At 41.5% G+C, this 18,843-nt stretch overlaps 1 protein-coding gene across 5 annotated transcripts in view; it reads right to left on the bottom strand.

Annotated features, from left to right (window-relative positions):
* Positions 1-1,437: 1,437 nt before the first annotated feature.
* MAP3K9 (mitogen-activated protein kinase kinase kinase 9) overlaps positions 1,438-18,843 on the bottom strand; it is a 168,957-nt gene continuing 151,551 nt past the window's right edge. For 2 of the 5 annotated variants that reach the window (XM_031952603.1, XM_023502423.2), the window contains 4 exons: positions 17,829-17,897; positions 16,179-16,291; positions 12,170-12,973; positions 1,438-10,686 (listed from right to left, as the gene is read on the bottom strand). In XM_031952603.1, coding sequence (XP_031808463.1) covers positions 10,202-10,686; positions 12,170-12,973; positions 16,179-16,291; positions 17,829-17,897 — 1,471 coding nt within the window. In that variant the 3' untranslated portion in view covers positions 1,438-10,201. The remainder of the gene's footprint in view (positions 10,687-12,169; positions 12,974-16,178; positions 16,292-17,828; positions 17,898-18,843) is intronic. The other 3 variants (XM_003756274.4, XM_023502417.2, XM_003756275.4) reach the window with 3 other exon arrangements.

The following is an 18,843-nucleotide window of genomic DNA, read 5'->3' as shown; positions in this document are numbered from 1 at the left end:
AAACCCAAAGGGCTTGTGACTTGCCTGAGCCCTAAATGGTGGTATATTCATGGAGTTACAAGAAAAACCTTGTCTAGAGCCCAGGGTGAATGAATGGCTTCCTTTTCTTTCTATCTTACCCTTTTCTGGAAGGTCATAGCTATCCCTTGGAAATAAGCCTTTCTTACTAATATCATAATCTTTCCCTTAGTATCTGAACTCACTTTCAAAATACCTGATGCTGTCTTTGATAAGCAGTTCTACTAAGAATGGGGGTGATGAGCATGGCGACTGGGAAATAAATAGTTAACTCTTGAGTTGCAGGTGGTGAATCTGGGAATCTAAAAGTAGTTACCTGTGACAACATAAGAGGAGAAAAGAGAGAAATCTTAGTACTGGGGTGAGGTCTTTTTAATTCAGATTGAAATCAAGTATAAGTGGTTCATCCATGTCCTTGACATCTGATTCACATTTTGGACCCCAATTAATTATTTTTTTCTACATGGTTCATTGTGAAGATGATCCTGTGTTCTCAAAGGCTAAGCAGAATGTAATAGTAAAAATTGCTGGTCTTTATATAGTGCTTTTATCTTATCTCATTGGATCCTCACAACAACCTTGTGAGACAGGGGCTATCATTTCCTTTATTTTACAGAGAAGGAAATGGAGGCATACATGGGTTAAGTGGCTTGCTCAGGGTCACATAATTAGTATCATAGGTAGGAACTTGGGTCTTCTGAATCCTTGCCCAGACTTTCAATCACTCCGATCACTTGTAAATTCAAACAGGCCCTCCCCAGATATAAAAGCTTTGGATATAGGCCCTGAGATAATACTGTCTCATCTAGGATCAGCCTAAAGCAGAGAGGTCCAACACTAGCAGGTGGATTTTAACATTTTTTGTGGGGAATGAGGGAATTCTAATAACAGCCAACATTTATATGGTACTTCTTTTGTGCCAGACACTGTGCTAAGCTTTTTTATCATATAATTTGATAATCAAATTACTCTGGAATGCTATTATCCCCATTTTACAGATGAGGACACTAAGAGTAAAAGTTATATGATTTACCCAGGGTCACACAGCTAGTGTCTGAGGCCAAATGTGAACTTGGACTTTCCTGATTCCAAACCCAATGCTCTATCTATTATATGACCTAGCTGATGCCATAGTAACTCAAGAAACTAGTATACAATGGAGAAGCTACTGGTGTAGTAAAAACTCAGCTGATGAAATTACAGATCTGCAGAAGTGCCTCTGTCCATAATTAAAAGGCTATACATACACATATATCTGTATATATGTATGTGTGTGTGTGTGTGTGTGTGTGTGTGTGTGTATGTATATATATCCTAAGTATAACTTGGAATAATCTGAAACCCTCCCTTTGGAAAAACCTAGTTTAATTAAGACAAAAATTGGAAGTGAGCTTACAAACAACTGCAGCAAGCCAGAGGTCACTGTGATAACAGTTTTATTCAAGTCTGTGTGTGCTCTGGTGTCGAGACAAGGCTGAGGTCAGCATTACACTGTAATACAATAAGAATTTTAGCCATTGAACCAAGCCTGCTTGGCACCCTTGGTTAATAATTTACAGTACATCCAAAAAAAAGTGAGAGGAAAAAAAAAAAACCTGACCAATTTTAATCAGCACTCTTTGTGTTTAAACATTATTAGAGAGACGAAATAACTTGAATGCAAAAACGAAGAGAAAATGGGGGAGAAAAAGACAAGACAGATGGACCCATTCAAGGAGAGAAGGACCTACTGGTCAATTTCCTCATTGTTAGTTTTAGCAAATTAAACAGACAGCCACTTCATCCAGGAGTAAAATGGGGCATCCTAAAGAAAGCTTCTCTGGAAAGTAAAATAAGTTAAAATCCATCTTCAGTTTTTTTCCTTAGTCTTCTGGAAAAGCTCACTAATTAGTAAAGCTGTACCTAACTGCTGCAGAAGGAGCGTGAGAGTTAAAGATTTAATCATAACAGTCTCTGGATGTCTCAAGATGTCTGGATCTAAGGCAACAGAATGAATAAAACCTATTTCAATTTCCCCAAATTTGCTTGGAGGATAGGAAAAAGAGGGAAAGTTAAAATGAACAGGTAGAGGAGATGTCATTCTAAAGCTTCAAATTTAAGATCTGGAAGAAATCTTAAGGAAGATAGACATAAAGTTGTGGTCCACAGATGAGACAGGAGCTTATAGATGTGGTCAAAGGAAAGAACCTTTGGCATTGGGGTAGGAAGAAATAAATGGCACAAACATATGTTCAGTCAACAGTTGAGAGAGAATCACAATTCTTATGACCCATTGGGTCTATACATCAAAGGAGAACCAGATCTAGAACTCTTGTCTTAGAGAAACTTAATAGCCATTCCAAAGTTCCCCCTACCATACTCCCTCCCTAGGACATTCTCAAGGATGGCTTCTGAGTTGTTACTACTCTTAGCAACTTTCCATCTCTATGTTGAAAATAAATACAGAGAGGCTGCACTCCCACAGCACTGAAGAGAAAAGCTATAACTATGGGTTTCATGCTTCATGTGGAAGATGGTAGAGAAGCTAAAGATCATAGACTCTTAACTGTAAAGAAGAATGAGGGTAAGCCATCATTTTTTGGCAACTGATTTAAGTCCCAGATTAGCACAATCATTTACCTCACCTCCCTTAGAACACACATTTCAAATACAGAACCTGAAAGTTCCTATATCCTGCATCCTTATCCTACACACATTATCCAAGTTTTCTCTCTTTTAGTCTTTCTAATAAAATATAAGCTCCTGGAAGGCAAGAACAGTATGATTTGTTTTTATATGTGTAGTACTTTGGCACATATTGGGTGCTTAATAAATGTTAATGATCGAAATAACTTGAAGACCACTGAAAAATACTGGGGAACATTAGTCCTCCTCTTTCCCCAGACTAATCAGACTAAATCTGAAGCCGAAGTGGCCTGTAATTTGGAAGTCTTGGCAAATTAATTAGTGTTTTTCCACAAGTCTGTGCCAAAGACTGAAATGTCATCATCATGGTTTGAAATGCAAATACCTTTGGGAGGAATAACACATTTATAAGTTAATATCTGGAGGAAAAAGGAAGTTGAAGAACCCGGGAATATCAAACCCACAAGAATTTTGGGTCCATAATGGAGAGTGAAGCAAAGTAAGTTAATTCAGAAGGACTCAAAAGACGTGCTTCACTTCACAGCCCTTATTTAGATCCAGATTCTAGCAGGAATGAGGCTATTGTTGAATCATTTTATTTGTATCTGACTTTGTGATCCCCATTTGGGGTCTTCTTGGCAAAAACACTGAAGTGGTTTGTCATTTTCTTTTACAGTTCATTTTACAGATGAGGAAACCAAGGCAAACAGAATTAAGTGATATGCTCAGGGTCACACAGCCATAAGTGTCTAAGGCTGAATTGAACTCAAGACTCAACTTTGTCAGTCCAGTGTTCTATCTATTGCATCACCTAGTGCCCAAAGCTGGGGGTAGGTAATGAACTAATTATTTCCAGGGAGATAAATTTATCATTTCAGATACAAAGGTTTCAAATAAATTAAAACAAGTAACATATCTTTCCATGGTCCTTCTCACCAAGGAAGACCAAGTTCTCATGGGGCATGAGAAAGGGAGAACATATCATACATATTTCCAATTCATACAGGATTCACTTTCTCTATGCAGGCCCCACCAGTGCCCATACTACATCTGGAAAAGGTTCTTTATTGGGGAGGGGGAATTGTTTATAGAATCCTGGAAAGTGTTTTCCCATTTCCTGTGATAGGAAGCCCTGGCTGTCTGGCTTTCTGAAACTACCTCCCAGTCAGGGAAAACTCAGGTGTACAGAAGTAGAAATGGAAGACCATTTTCAAGGATACAGAAAGAATAAAGTTAAGTCCTCACAAAAATGGACAATATCCCTCCTTTTGCAGTCAGGCCTAGAGAACTAATTCCCTTTTCCTGATAGCTGCCCATCCAAGCTTAATATTTGAATCAATATGACCTAGAGAGAGAATAAAGAAAATCAAATATACTTAAGAATGGAGAAACATGGGTTATACCTTCAGGGCTTTTAACTCAAAATAGGAAGGGATTAGGGAGAGTAATGTCCTAGAAAACACATTGGATTGAGAATTAGAAGACCTGATTTCCAGATCAACTTTACCATTAATTAGCTATGTGACCTTTGGCATTTTTCCTCCCTAAATCTCCTTTTCCTCATATATAAAATGAAGAAGTTGGATTATATACTCTAAACTTCCTTCTACTTTTCCCTTGCTTTCATACAATGAAAGCACAATAATCTTAGGAACAATTATCCATGCTTTGTAGTCAGGTAATAGTTTCAGTCTTTCCTCAACTCATTAACCTTAGATAGCATTCTAATCCCTGATTTTCATCTCCCTTCAAAGGCCACACAAGACTAGAGAATGTTGATCCCCATACACTGAAAAGATTAAAGTGTTCTCACCACCCAGAAATATATCAGGAGATAGAAATTCACACATACACACTTGGGTGCACACACATACATACAACACACATTTATTTTTCCAGCTCAGGCAAATACTGACTTGTTTAAAGCAAAAGATAAGTATTTAGGAGTGGTGATTCCTGATGCACCATATTTCCCTAGAAGAATGCTGGCTACCCAGAATAGTTTCTGGGCTTTGAAGGGGTAGAAAGGGGGTAGTATATGATCTTTTCTCAAAAGGGTGTAAAACATATTTCTTGATTATGCAATTTGGGAAATTTGTAAAATCAGATCTCAATAGCTTTTTAAGATACCTTTCAGCTCTAAATTTATACTATCAATCTTGACTTGGAAGGAACCTACCTGAAATGTGATCCAGCCCTTGTTCAAAGATCTCCAGTAACAGGGGAACCCACTACCATCCATGGCAGCCTTTTTCATTTTATATTGCTCTAACTGTTAGGAAGATTTTTCTTATATTAAACCTATATGTGCCTCTCTATAACTTCTTGCCCTCTAGGCCCAGGCTAGTCAAATCTAATCACTCTTTCAATTGATAGCTCTTCAAATATTTGAAGCCAGCTCTTCTATCTCTCCCCTCCCATTCCCTCATCCTCAAAATCTTCTCCAGAGGAAACACTTCTAGTTTCTCCCAATCTTCATGTAGATTGGAGCTGAGTTTTTTCATCATCCTAGTCTCCCACTCTGGATGCTCCCCAGTTTTTTAATGTCCTTCCTAAAATGTAGTGGCTTGAGCAGGATAGATCACAGCAGAACCATGACTTCCCAATTCTGGAACAAAGATTCACCCTGTAGAGAAGTGACATACCTGGAAATCTCTCCTGTTTCATCTCTGCCTTTTAGACTCCCTGGATTTCTTCCAGTCTCAGCTAATAATGTCCCACCTTATACAAGAAGACTTTCCTAGTCCTCCTTACTCTTAGTGCCTTTCCTCTGAGATTATATTTTAACTTCTTTGTACATAGTGTTTGCATGTTGTCTCCCCCTTAAATTGAAGCTCCCTGAGAACAGGGACTAGATTTTGCCTTTCTTTATATCCTCAGTACTAGCCCAGTACCTAGAACATGGCTGATGCTAAGAAATACTTGTTGACTTGCCTTGCCTTTAGATAACAGGAGTTTCGTAAGGCTTTTCCCAATTTTCATATCTGTGAGGATCCTACAAGTACAAAGCTACCTTGCCCAGAGAACCTGGTGCAATGTGAAATAATGACATCTGTTTCCCTTCCATCCAAATTCTTTCAAAGGAAGGCAATACAAGGAGAGAATCCTTGAGACTTTCTGAATAAATATATCAGACAGGACTGGCTGGGCACCTCACTTTTTGATAGTAATGGTTTCATACTCACATATGTAGGCTATGATCCAATCTCTGAATCTGTTAATATACCTTTAATCCTGTGTCCTGTGTCTCTCCTCTATGATAAGAGCAAGAATGGACTTTATAGATGGGGGAGGTAGATTAAGGGGTGGGGAGATTACCCAGTGAAAGAGCATTTAATATGGTTCTTTTCTTCTCTCTCCATTAGTACAAGAGACCCAAGCTTAAAATTTGGAAGCAAAACAAATTCAACAAAGGATTGATTAGTCCTTTCTTTTGGACATTAAGCCATGTCCCTAAGACACAATAGTGAGACAAAGAAAAAAGGACTTTATGACAAAACACAAAATTCTAGAGTTGGAAGGACCCCAGTCAGCCTTCTTTTCCAATGCTTTGAAAAAAAATTCCCACTATAATATATTCAAAAAGCAATCATTTTATACCATTCAAGGAAGTCCTTTTGACTTGTACTGTTGTTCAGTTATTTCGGTCGTATCTGACTCTTTGTCACTGCATTTTGGTTTTCTTGACAAAGATACTGGAGCAATTTGCCATTTCCTCCTCCAACTCATTTTACAAATGAGGAAACTCAGTCAAACAGTGACTTGCCCAAGGTCATAGTAAGTGTTTGAACTCAGATCTCCCTACCTCCAAGTCCCTTGCTCTCTTTACTACCCCATCTAGTTTCCATTTTGGGATATCTCTAATTGTTAAGAGGTTTTTCCTGCTAAAGGGGACATATGGTCTAACTCAAGCTGAAAAAAGAATTAAGGAGGCAGGAGGATGGTAAGGGAGGGGGTTGGATTGAAGACAGAGGATCTGGATTCAAATCCTGCCTCTGCCACTTACTAGTTACATAATCTTGTGGTATATTTAAATTTCAGTTTCTTTACCTATAAAATGAGTAGCCTGAGTAATATGACCTGTTTCATCCCTTTTGGTAGCACATCTGAGAAATGTAAGAAGATCCACTCTACCCATATTTCTCCTTAAGCCAAATCTAGAAGGAATTCAAACTAGGAGGGGAAATCAGACTGCCAGAGTCAAAAAGCCAACACTTTATAAGTGACACTTTTTATTTCTTACATGCTAACAATCCTTTCCCTATCTCCCTTTTCTTCTCAGTAAGACAAAGACATGGATGATGGCCACCTTCACAGATTATTGATAGGAATGACTAAAGGATAATTTTTTTTTAAGTGGCTACACACTCTGTATATATTCAAACACCTCAGAAGAGCTTGTGCCTGGCAATGACTTGTAATGGCCATGTAAGGCACCCCTCTAATCATTTTTTTTTGCTAACCCTCTCAGAAAGCAAAATACAAAATAACTCAGAGTCAAGGGGATGAAAGACAAGTTGTACAAATTTCCTCCTCTCCACCTCAGCCGGTAATAAAGGAAGCTTCTTTCAGGAACTAGCATCATTTCTCAGCTGAAAATTAATCTCTTCCTGCCAAAGAGCCCTAAGTGCTTGATCAATATTGTCTTGTGAGCACTCATACTCTCTGCTTTGGGAGGAAGGCTGGCGATATCTTTTCCAAAGGGGCTAAGTGATTCAGGCAAGGTCACGAGGTAAGGAAGCATCAAAATAAGGAAGAAGAGCCTGAAACACTTTCTCTTCCTAGTCCTCTGGAGAGTCTAGGCTTTAAATCTCAGATGCCTTTTATCATTTCTCCACTTGCATACCCAGAAGTGAACACTTCCCCCTTTCCACCAGCAAACACATCCCACTTACAAGAAAATTGGAAAAAAACTCATAAAAAAATCAGAGCTATTTCTCATCAAACACTTCAGGGCCTGTAATTGAATTTCACATAAAGGAGGGAACTGAGAGAGGACCTTACGGGTAAAAAATGCCAACAATTAAAAAAGTATCCTGCAAAGCTATTTGAGTAGAATTACAAGGTAATATGAAAGGCAACTCAGATGCCCAGCAGCTGGCTGGCCTCTCAAGAAAGTAGATGAGAAATGTATCTGAGTCAGTGATGTGAGCAGGAATCTTAGGAAATAAATATTTTCTGACACCACATTCCATGTGGTTTAACACATTGCATAGTGTTAAGGACTAGGGTCCCTATGTAGCACTAGGGAAGGTCAACTACTCTCAGTGAAAGTAGTTTGACCCACAGCTTTGAGGTCAGCTCCTGCTCAGAACCACGGAGAGCGTGAAGTTAAAGGGGAAATATCAACTAAAAGGTCATTCCCAGCTGGCTTCTGACCCAATGTCCTCAGCAGAAATCGTATAGCCTCTCTACCCCAGGGATGACAGGCCATGGTGTGAGAATAATAATGACTCCTTCCACTATCTTGCCATGGGCTGACATGATGGGAAGAGGATGAGGTAGGGCAGAAGTCACCTGCCCCTGGTACAGAAGAGAAGCAAGGAGCTGGATTTGTTGGGCCGGAGGTATCTCTATGAAAACTTACTATCTTTATGAGACTAAAGCATCATTTTAGTCTCCACTCTCTGGGCTTGACCAAGAAGAAGCTTCCCTCTCTATTATTCCCTTGTAGGAGGTTCTGTTCTTCCTTGCAGAAAGGAAGGAACCTTATAGGAGACCATAAACACCATCCCATAAACACCATCCCACTTCCAAACTCAAGGATTTCTCAGCAGAGGCCCAGTGTACTGTTAAAAGCTACAGATGGTTTTCCCTCAGTTCAAACATGATGGAGAAACAGATTGAGAGAGGGGGGGATGTTTAAAGAAACAGATGGAAGAAATTTTAAGTTGAAGTTTCATTATTCAAGTAAATAAATAAATTTCATAAATGTCAGAGCTGCTTTCAGTTTTGTTTTTTTTCTTTCTAAAAGAAATGTCAGGAAGATTGAAGGAGCTTTGCTGCTTTCCCATGGTCCAAAGCCCAGCACATCAAGAGGCCACAGTATTTGGGTGAGAGAAGGCACAGAAAACTCTGGCCACTTTTTATGGTATGTATGTTAGGGACATCACGTGCCTTTTTAGATCCTGTCATTGGCTGTTATGATGTCTCTTTTTAAGGGAGGTGTTTCACAACCTCATTCTATAGGCACGAACAGCAGAAGTGAAGGGAGTTGCTGAAGATTTGTAAGGATGGTTGCTTGAACTGAGAGAGTAATTCCAGAATCCTGATTCCCATTCCCTAGGGTTCACCACCGGATGCTGCTCCTGCTAAAATTTATAAGAAAAGTTTTTAGGGTTTGAAAGATTTTTACTAACCATACATGAAGGCTTGCAGTTACTGGTCCCTGGAGAAGAGAGAGTGAAGAACAAGGGGAAAGGACATAACAGAAAGATCAAAGGCATATAATAGGGCCATCCCACAGAGGATACACAGAGCTGCCAGCCTGTTTCCACCAGGTCCTTCAGCACTGAGTCACATACAATCATCCAGAAATAGCAAGAGGCTTTGGCATCCTCAAAGCATCCGAATCTGACCTAGCAAATGTAGTTGTCCAGAAGCAAATGGTACAGCTCTGCATAGACGCCATGGGAAGGTCCCATTACACAAGAAAAGGGCCAGATACAAGACTTGTCTCTAGCAGCTAAAATGGCATCAGAGAAGGATTCTCCCAAGAACCCACCCATGGGCTAGTGTTTTTTCTAGAAACATGATTTGGCCACAAACTGAGCATAGGGAGGTCAGTGCCTTTCCTATGCAAGAGACAACACCCTTCATTGAACCTTGCTTTAAAAAGCCAGAACATAGACTCTTCACTACAACTCCATTATATTTCCCCATCCCTCCCTCATCCTTTACCCCCAAGTCCCCATGAAAGTGGATCAGAGAACCACTTCTAGGCTCAAATAAATAGATCGGGCAAGTAGACTGGTGGCCGGGGGAAAGTAGGTCCATCAAATCATATGCCCCCAAGCACTCCTGACGGCTGAGACACAGCCAGCCTTAGGGCTCATAATGACCTCAAAACTGCATTCAAGGACAAGGGCGGGGGGGGGGGGGGGGGGGGGGGGGGTAGAGAGAAGCAGAATAGCCAACACTGTTGTTTGTAACCATAGAACTCCAGGATGCCCAAGAGACTCTGGGACAGACCCTGGGCATTTAATGGTGCCGGAGGACAGCGGACGGGTTTGGCTGCAACTGGGTGGCCGGGCCAGGCCGGGCCGGGGCCCAAGGGTGAGGTTACTTGCAGAGCTGGAAGGCCATTCACACACCTCCCCCTTCCCACACACACACACGCACACTCGGAGCTGACAGGCTACATCAATGGTGGTTCTGAACAGGAGAGCTCACTGTTGGCTGCGGCCTCTGGAGCAGTTGCCCTCCCCACCTCTTCTGTCTTCAAAGTGCATTATCAGTGCAAGAAGTAGGACGGGAGCTTGGGGGCCACGTGGTGGGAGACACGGCCTAGTCGGGTACTTTGCCCAGATCTCTACCCCCATCCCCAATTCCTCTCATGCTAAGACCAAAATTCTTGCTGAACCTCATAGGGGGTGGATCTATGTGGGTTTAGTTCAGATCTGCACAGCGGAACAGTGCTGTCTTCGCTCTGTCCCTCTGCGTCCAGATCCAGAAGGGCCTGTTCAGCAGGAGGAGGGTGCCCCGCCTGAAACGGGAGCAAGGCAGGGAGCCCGGGCCGCTCCTCCACAGTGCTACTGCTGCTTGCGAAGCAGGAGTCTAGGTTGCTGGGTGTCTCTGTGCTGGAGCTGTTGGCGGGGGAGGCGCTGCGGGCGTGGCTGGGGGACACGAACCACCAGGGGTCCAGCCGCTGCCGGTTTGCAGAAGGTCGGGGCCGGGGGAGAAACTCCAGAGTCTTAGGTCTTTCCAGTGTGGAGTCTTGATGGGTGTTCCACCGTCGTGGGGTAGGAGGGAAGACCAGGTTGGGGTCTGGCAGGCGAGGTACCTCACCAGGATCTCGGCTGGGGCTTGGAGTTTTCAGCATCCCTGGAAAAGGAGAAGGAAAAAACCCCAGTAACTGTGAGGCAAGAGGCAAGAGGACTGTGCACTGGGAGTCAACAGTCACAGGAGAGGAAAGTATAAGGGATCTTGGGAATGGGAGGGGGCCAACCAGAACAGAGTTAGATGGTAACACAAAAGTAATCCCAGCCAATATATTGTATTTTACTTATATTTTAATATATTTAACATGTATTGATCAACCTGCCATCTGGAGGAAGGAGTGGGGGGAAGGAAGGAAAAAGTTGGAACAAAAGAATTTGCAACTGTCAATGCTGAAAAATTACCCATGCATATATCTTGTAAATTAAAAGCTATTAAAAAAAAAAAAGTAATCCCAACCAATGGCATGATTGTCAGCCTTTCTCCCTATTTGCTTGGTAACTAGAATGCTTAGGGTGACCAATAGGACACTGGGAGGAAAAGTGTCAGGGTGATATTTAGTTATTCCTTCCACTTTGCAGGGATTCACAGCCTACCCTGCCATGATCTAGAAAATCTGGAAAATCTTTTGGCCTTCCTTTCATACTAGAGAAGAAGGCTGATTTTTTCTTTTTCCTTTATGTTTATGGCACTAAAAATAAAATATGTAGATATTATACAATGATATATATACATACATATATATATATATTTTATATGTTTCAGAGTTTCTAAATTTTTCCTGTGTCATCTGCTAGCCTTCATGTGTTCATGCAAAAGTCCTCTCAAATTCCCATTTAATTTCTTATGCTGACTTGCCATACTCAAACCACAATCAGGAAAGTCTTAATGTGGAAGGGATAATTGTATAAGAAGAGTGTCAGGGTTCAGATACTTAACACATCTGTAACATCAAGTTTTAGCAAGTGGGTCTCCAGAAAAAGAAGGCAGAGAGGAAAAATAGAGAACAAAGGCTGATCTACTCATGTGGATGCAAAGATATGCCCGTATGTGTTCAAGCACAATATCAGATTAAATGAAGGGTTGCAAGGATATGTGTGGGGAGGATGTGTATGAATCTATGTGGATCTACCTACTAAAGGTTAACTGAGTCAATACAATACTGAGATGCACAAATCTAGCACATGATAGATAAGGAATAGCCCTCATAATCACTGCAGAAAATTTTACTTCCTGAAATTGAGAATATTAATTCTGGCAAGAGCCATACATTCAGCCATGTACATTAGCTATGATGGCTCCTGTGTTTGATTCTTCTTAGGCCCCAGGAAACTCCTCTTCATCCCAATACCCAAATTGGAGGGTGCCCTTGGGAGATAAGGTAAGCTCTGTATTATTGGAACAATGGCAAATCACTGAATTTCCCCAAGACCTCAGCTCCAGCCCTTCTTCCACAATGGAATAGAAGCTTGCCTTGGAAGAAAGGAAACTGTTCATTCACAGAATATTCGACAGGAAAGAGCAGAAAGGGAGAGAAGGAATGGGTGGGGGTGGTATTGGGGAGGGTCACAGTGAGGAAGAGGCTCACCCATACCCGGTGTGGCACTCAGTCCGTTGCTAGATGGGCTGCCATTGGCCAGGGGTGCCACCGGTTTAAGGGCGCCGTCAGAAGGAGTTCGCCTGTGACCAGAAGGTTGCGTGGGAGCAGAGAGGGTGACGTGGGTGGGGGTCAAGGACTGGTTGGGGTCTCTCTTGAAACGTTCAACTTGGACATTGACCAAGGGGTTGTTGGTTCGAGGTGGCAAGGGAGCCGCCTCCACTGGACTGACGGGCATCTCATACACCACAATCTCATCACTGTCCGACCGGAGCAGGGACCGCGTCGAGTTGCATTCAGAGATGGAGGACAAAGAAAGCAATGTCAGAGAAGCGGAAGGGTCCCCCAAGAAGAGCACGGGCTCCTCCTTCTTGAAGAGCTTGCGGGAAGGGGGGCTGGTACTCCGGCGGGGGCGGCTAGCCCTCTGGAACAGACCCTCTCGCCTCTTCTTCTCTTCTCGGGGGGGCAGCTCAGGTTCTTCTGGGGGCAGCAGCTGGCACTTTCCTGCCTCCAGCAAGTCAAACCCTAGGCCCGTGGCGGCCAGAACAGCCCCACAACCCAGGAGGGCGACCTCACAGCGGCGATGCTGGGCTCCTCCTCGCTTGAGACTGTTGGTGGGTGTTAGCTGTGGGGTGCTGGTAGCTGAGTTAACTGGGGTGGGCTCCTCATGGGCCCCATCGATGGAAGGACCGTCCACCTCCTCTATCCGTGGGAACGGAATGCAGAGGTAAGACTGGTTGGAGGAATGGATTGCTCGGCTCTCACCACTCCTCAGGCCCTCGATTTCTTCATCCTCTGTGGCGTGGGGATGGGGTGATGGATGAGAGGCAAAACAAAACAAAACAAAACAAAACAAGACCAAATTGATTGAGCTGGCAGCTAAATTCCCTTCCTCTCCTCAGGACTACCTGAGTAACATTCAGTGATACTGAAAAGAAATGAGGGTGGTTGCCAGAAGAAATTAGATATTGGACCACGAGGGCTTTTTCCTTAATATCTTCCACTGAGTAACACAGGAAAATCAATAATCCTGTTAGCACATCATCTTTCCCATCCTCCTAAAAGGAGGATCAGCCAACTTGTTACCTCTTTCCCTAAGGACTTTTTACATGAGCTAGAAAAAAATTAGGGCACAGCAGGCCTAGAGATGGAGATCACCTGATGTCAGGTTAATTTGACCTTTTCAAGGTAAAGCCCAGTAAGTACGCTTTGCATTATGTTAGAAACCATCCCCACCCTCCCACAACACCCCTGAGAAGTCATCTCTTGGGTTAAGGAGCAGGAGCCGGAGAGCATTTTGACTCTACCCTTAGTTTCTTCCTCTTGCCCTTGGGTGGGAGGAGAACCTTGGGAGTTTTTGATCAGAATTTTAGTGTCATTCCTCAGCCCATCAGCAGTATCTGGCAATAGTGTCTGAATTAGGAGCCAAGGACAGACTGAATGTAGATTCACAGATCTACAAAGAGCAAAGCTAAGAAGCTATATTATGCCTAGGGGAACTTCTTAAGTGACCCACAAAAGGCATTTAGCACTCAGGAGCTCTGACTGTCTCTTTTTCATTAAATTATAAACTCCTTGAGAGAAGAAACGTTCTTTTCCTTATTGTATCCCTAACATTTAGCACAGTTCCTGGCACATAGTACGTGATTAATAAATGTTTATTGCATTGAAGTGAATGGAATTTACCTCTCTCTTAGGCATCCTCCCATGGGAGAAGAATGCTCTTGGGATTTGAGTAGTGGATAAAGTGAAGCCAGGAAGACCCAAGTTCAAATTCTGCCTTGGATACTTGCTAGTATCCAAGTGAGTCTGGAAATTTAACCTCTCTGATTCTCAATTTCTTCATCAAAAATATGGGTATAATAATAGTACCCACATCTAAGGATTATTGTAAAGATCAAATAGATAATGTTTGGAAGGTGATTTCATACCTTAAAATGTATGAAAATGTGATCTGTATGGGAAAACACTTATTATTTATCTTTTATTAATATTGTTTGGATCTAGCTTTTTGTGGCTAGAAATTATTTAATCCAAAGGCAAAATGTATCAGAAGAGCTAAATAGTAGCAGGGAATGCTTAGATCTCTCAATGCTTGTATTTGGGATTCCTCAAATCTGAATGTTTATGCTTATTTCTCAATCTACCTTAATTGGAATATTTATGCTTACTGATATACATCTCAATGGATCTTTGCCTACGAACAGTCCTCTGACACCCTTGTTTGAAACCCATATAATGTAAACCTAGATGAGACTGGACAAGGGCCACAATTCCTTTTCTGGCTCATTCTCCTTTATCAAATGATCAAATTAATTTTTTTTCTAAAATGATTTTAGATTTGGGGGTTGATTCTCATGATTAACATCTATCATTATTAATATTATTATACTAATCCAAGGAGCAGCTAGGTGACACAGTGGATAGAGTTGATAGAAGACCCGAGTTACAATTTAGCACCAAATACTGTGTGACCCTGGATAAATCACTTAACCCTGTTTGCCTCAGCTTCCACATTTGTAAAATGAGCTGGAGAAAGAAATGGCAAGCCCCTCCAATATGTCTGAAAATCCCAAATGTGGTCACAAAGAGTAGGACATTACTGAAATGATCGAACAACAAACAATACCAATCTAAACTGATGATGCCATGGATTACTTCCAGACATAATCCAGGTAGAGCTTTTCTGCAGGAAAACAGGGCAAGGGCCATTCTAGTAGATACCCTAATCCATGACTGATACACTGGGACTCCACCAGCTTGAAGGTACTTCCAGAATAGCAATAATTGCTTGCATTTATATGGTGGCTCTAAGGTTTGCAAAGCACTTTGTGTGTGTGTGTGTGTGTGTGTGTGTGTAAAATCTCATTGATTCCCCATAATCCTGGGAGATGGATGCCACTGCTACCCTTATTTTTAAAAAAGCAGACAAACAGAGGTTAAGTGACTTTTCCAGAATTGAGGTAGGATTCAAATTCAGGTCTTCCTGACTCCATGTCCAGTACCCTGTCCATTGTGCCATCCAGCTCTCTATGCTGATGGAAGATTTGAAAAGGTTCTCTCATTTCTCAGGCTTGATATTTCATTCACATAGCAAAACACCCCTCAAGAAACCTACATAGAATATGGTCAGTGCCAAAGAAGTGCTACTGAACTATATTGTCCTATGATTAAAATATGTATATATGTAAAATATATATATGTATTCCTTAAATGCATATCATCAAAACATCCTTTTTTTCCTTCAAGATCCCACCTAAGCATCCCCTTCTGCATAAAGTCTTTGCTGATCTCCTTCTCCCAACTGCAAGTTCCTATTGTCATAAGCTTCCTTGCATTTAACAACTTTGTACTTATTTGTATGGATTTTCTTTATATTTATTCTGTATATACTTATATTCATCCTTGTCATCCTCATTAGAATGTAAGATCCATTTGAGAAAGGATAATTTCATTTTTTATTTCATTTACTATATTATTTATATTGTAATTATTATATAATTTATTTTGTTTTATTTATTCATTACATTATAATAAATATGTTGTAATATTGTGCTAATGGAAGTAAGTTGGGATAAGTAAGAGATAACTTGTGGTTTGGGAAAGAAAATAGTGGAAAGAGGAAAAGAAAGAAGTGATAAGGAATGGAAAATGTTTCCATTTAGTGAAATGTTTCCATATGGTTTGCCTTCTGGCACTAAGAGGGTCTAGGAAGTGTGACTAGATGCTTCCTGAGGAATTAAGGAGAAGATAATGTTTTAAGTAAGATTTGATTATTTAAGATTTTTTTTGTTTTTTCTTCCTGAAAGTTATGTGAAGAAGAAATTGCAAGTATCATTATCTCCATTTTACAGATGAAGAAACTGAGTTTTTGAGACATAAAGTACTTTGCTCAGGATCACTGACTTAGTCCTGGTGTGAGACATAATTTGAATCCTGATTCCATGTCTAGCACTCTTATGCTGGACATACTGCAGCATGACCAATAGGCTGCCCTTACCCATCTCAGCAAGGCTGGTAAATCCTGGAAGGGCAGGGGTTGTCCTCAGGCCTTTCCCCAAATTTGGAGCACTGTTGGACCACTGCTTGTATCCATCCACCAGGGATTTCAGGCTACATAAAGGAAACAAAGGGAAACTCTGATAAGGAGTCATTACCCCTTCCCTCCCTAGACTCCTCCCAGACAATCACATCTGCATTCAATCTAATTACACAGACTGCTCAGTCCTGTTACTCCTGAGAGCCCTGCAGTCCAGGGCTAGAAGGCCAACAAGAATCTGCTTATTTGCCCAAGTGAAGTGAATCACATGCTAAGGAAAGAAAAGGCAGAATAACTGTTTCACCTGCTCCTGTCACGAGCTGTGGAAAGGTCTGAGAGCATACCTTAACATTGAGGCGGGGGACGCAAGTGAACGGCAGGAGCAACAAGAAGACTTGGCCAACCCAGGTGTGCTTGCTTCCCCAGAGCATTTATATCTTGAGCCCATTTTAAGGTGGCTACAACCAATTCACAAAGACACAACTCAACTAATGCATCTCTGCTGAAGGGTGAACTATAGGCAAGTCCCATGCAAATATAAGTTCCTGAAGGAAACAGCTCAGCAGAGCTTGGAGCACCCACCCCGGTTTACTCCAGCTGGCATCTTATTTTCCAGCCAAGTACATGACATGCTTAGGTAGCTTTCAAAACAATCAGCTTAAAAAAAATCAGCAAACCCAAACAGGGCACTCTGAGCTGCATCATCACCCCAGTGCACTTTGGGACACACACATGGGTCAAAATGACATTGTTCTCTTTTTCATCAGTTTTCCCAGAACCTTTCCTCCATGCCATTCCAAAGTCATTAAGTGTGGTTGCAAAACTAATGATATTCCCAGGAAATAGGTCAGGTGTCCAATAGGGCTCCTCTCATTCAAGAGAAGGGAAAACCAGAGACCTGGCTTTAATTCCAGGCAGTGCATTGGACTACATGTTTGGGTTTTTTTTTTTTTTTGGGGGGGGGTGTCTTTACAGGAGAAAGATGTAGAACTTGAAAGAATTTGTCTAATACAACTCTTGTTGTGCAGATATTAGTAAGACTGCCCCTGAGGCAAATGGAGGACCATTCCCACCATTCCTACTCTACTCTGGAATTCCAGTCCAGTAAGAAGAGAACAGAACTAACTTTTTGTTCTCCAGGATACACCTCAGCCTCCTACTCTAAGTAGGATGTTCATTGAGACTCTGGCCAGCTAAAAATTATTCAAGCTATTTAAATGCAAAAATAGTTTCAGGAGTGAACATGACTGAGAATACCTACTACCTGATAATCTCCCATGGTTCCACAAGAAATACTATTGTGACCTGCACAAAGCTCTAAGGCAGACAATCTTGTATCATTTCTCAAGGTAAAGGGGTAGCTGGGATTCAGCCAAAAGAGAAAAATGGGCTGACAAAAAGCAAGGTCAAATCCAAATTAGTCTGACAGTTTTCCCAAGGTGCACTGTGGCATTATTTTAAACAAATAAACAAATTAAAAAATAAGCATAGTTCTGAAATGATTGAAGCTTTAATACCTTAAGAACTACTCCAGAAAAATAAAGAAAAGGATGTGGATGATGGAAATGGATACTAATGCAAAGGCACAGAAAGGGTAGAGCACAAACTCACCCCAAGTGAAAATGTGGAGACTCTGAGAGGGCACACAAACCATTAGTTCTCTCTCGCTTCTGAGGAGATCTTCAATGAATAAAGAAAGTCAGCAATAGCCATATAGGGTACACCCAGATCAGTTATCCTCCCCTACCCCATTCTGGATGGTTGTACCATCAAGCCCTTGACTAAGGAAGTTTAAGAACCCACTTTGCTAAGAACTTTACAAATATCATCATATTGGATCCTCACAAGAATCATGGGAGGTACATTTTATTATGGTTGACATTATACAGTTAAGAAAACTGAGGCAAAACTAATGACTTGCCCAGGGTCATACAGCTGGTAAGTGTCTGAAGCCACATTTGAACACACAGCTTCCTTACTCCTGGCCCAGCACTTTATCTAATACATGGGAGAGGAGGAAATTCAAGGGCCAGAAAGAGAAAGAATATCTCAGTCAGTGAAGAACTACATTGAGGCCTTCTGGGGAATCTAACCATGGAGTCCACAGCCTCCTGGGAGTCTTATATTTATAAGATTTTGGTGGGATTGGGGAGTGTCTGTGAACTTATCTTTTTAATATGTTAATAACTATATTTTGACAAAATTATCTTCCTTTGTAATCCTATGTATTTTATTTTATGCATTTAAAAATATGATTCTGAGAAGAGGTCCAGGGTTGTCAAAGGGATCTAGGAGACAGAGAAAATAAAGAACCTCTGAACTGAGGACTGAAATAGTTACGGAGTTTGGAACCTATTCTCTGCTCAAGGTGGTTCTCAAAGTGACTGGGTAAGTGATTTTGCCTGTTTAGATCTCATATTTCTCCTCTGTAAGATGAAGACTCTGTAATCTGTGCCTCTTTCCTTCCCTTAATAGGATACGGAGAGCTTCAAAGAGATGAGATCTCCTGACATGGGTCAAGAGCTCAAATCCAAGACAGATTATCTGCCTTATTATTAAAAAGTTTTAGCCCTGAAGGTATTTTTTAAAGTGAGGATTCTAGAGAAGCCTACAGGAAAAGACTTGG

Source organism: Sarcophilus harrisii, chromosome 2, assembly GCF_902635505.1.
Source record: "Sarcophilus harrisii chromosome 2, mSarHar1.11, whole genome shotgun sequence".
Lineage (NCBI taxonomy): Eukaryota > Metazoa > Chordata > Mammalia > Dasyuromorphia > Dasyuridae > Sarcophilus > Sarcophilus harrisii.
This window is presented reverse-complemented; position numbering and strand designations above follow the sequence as displayed.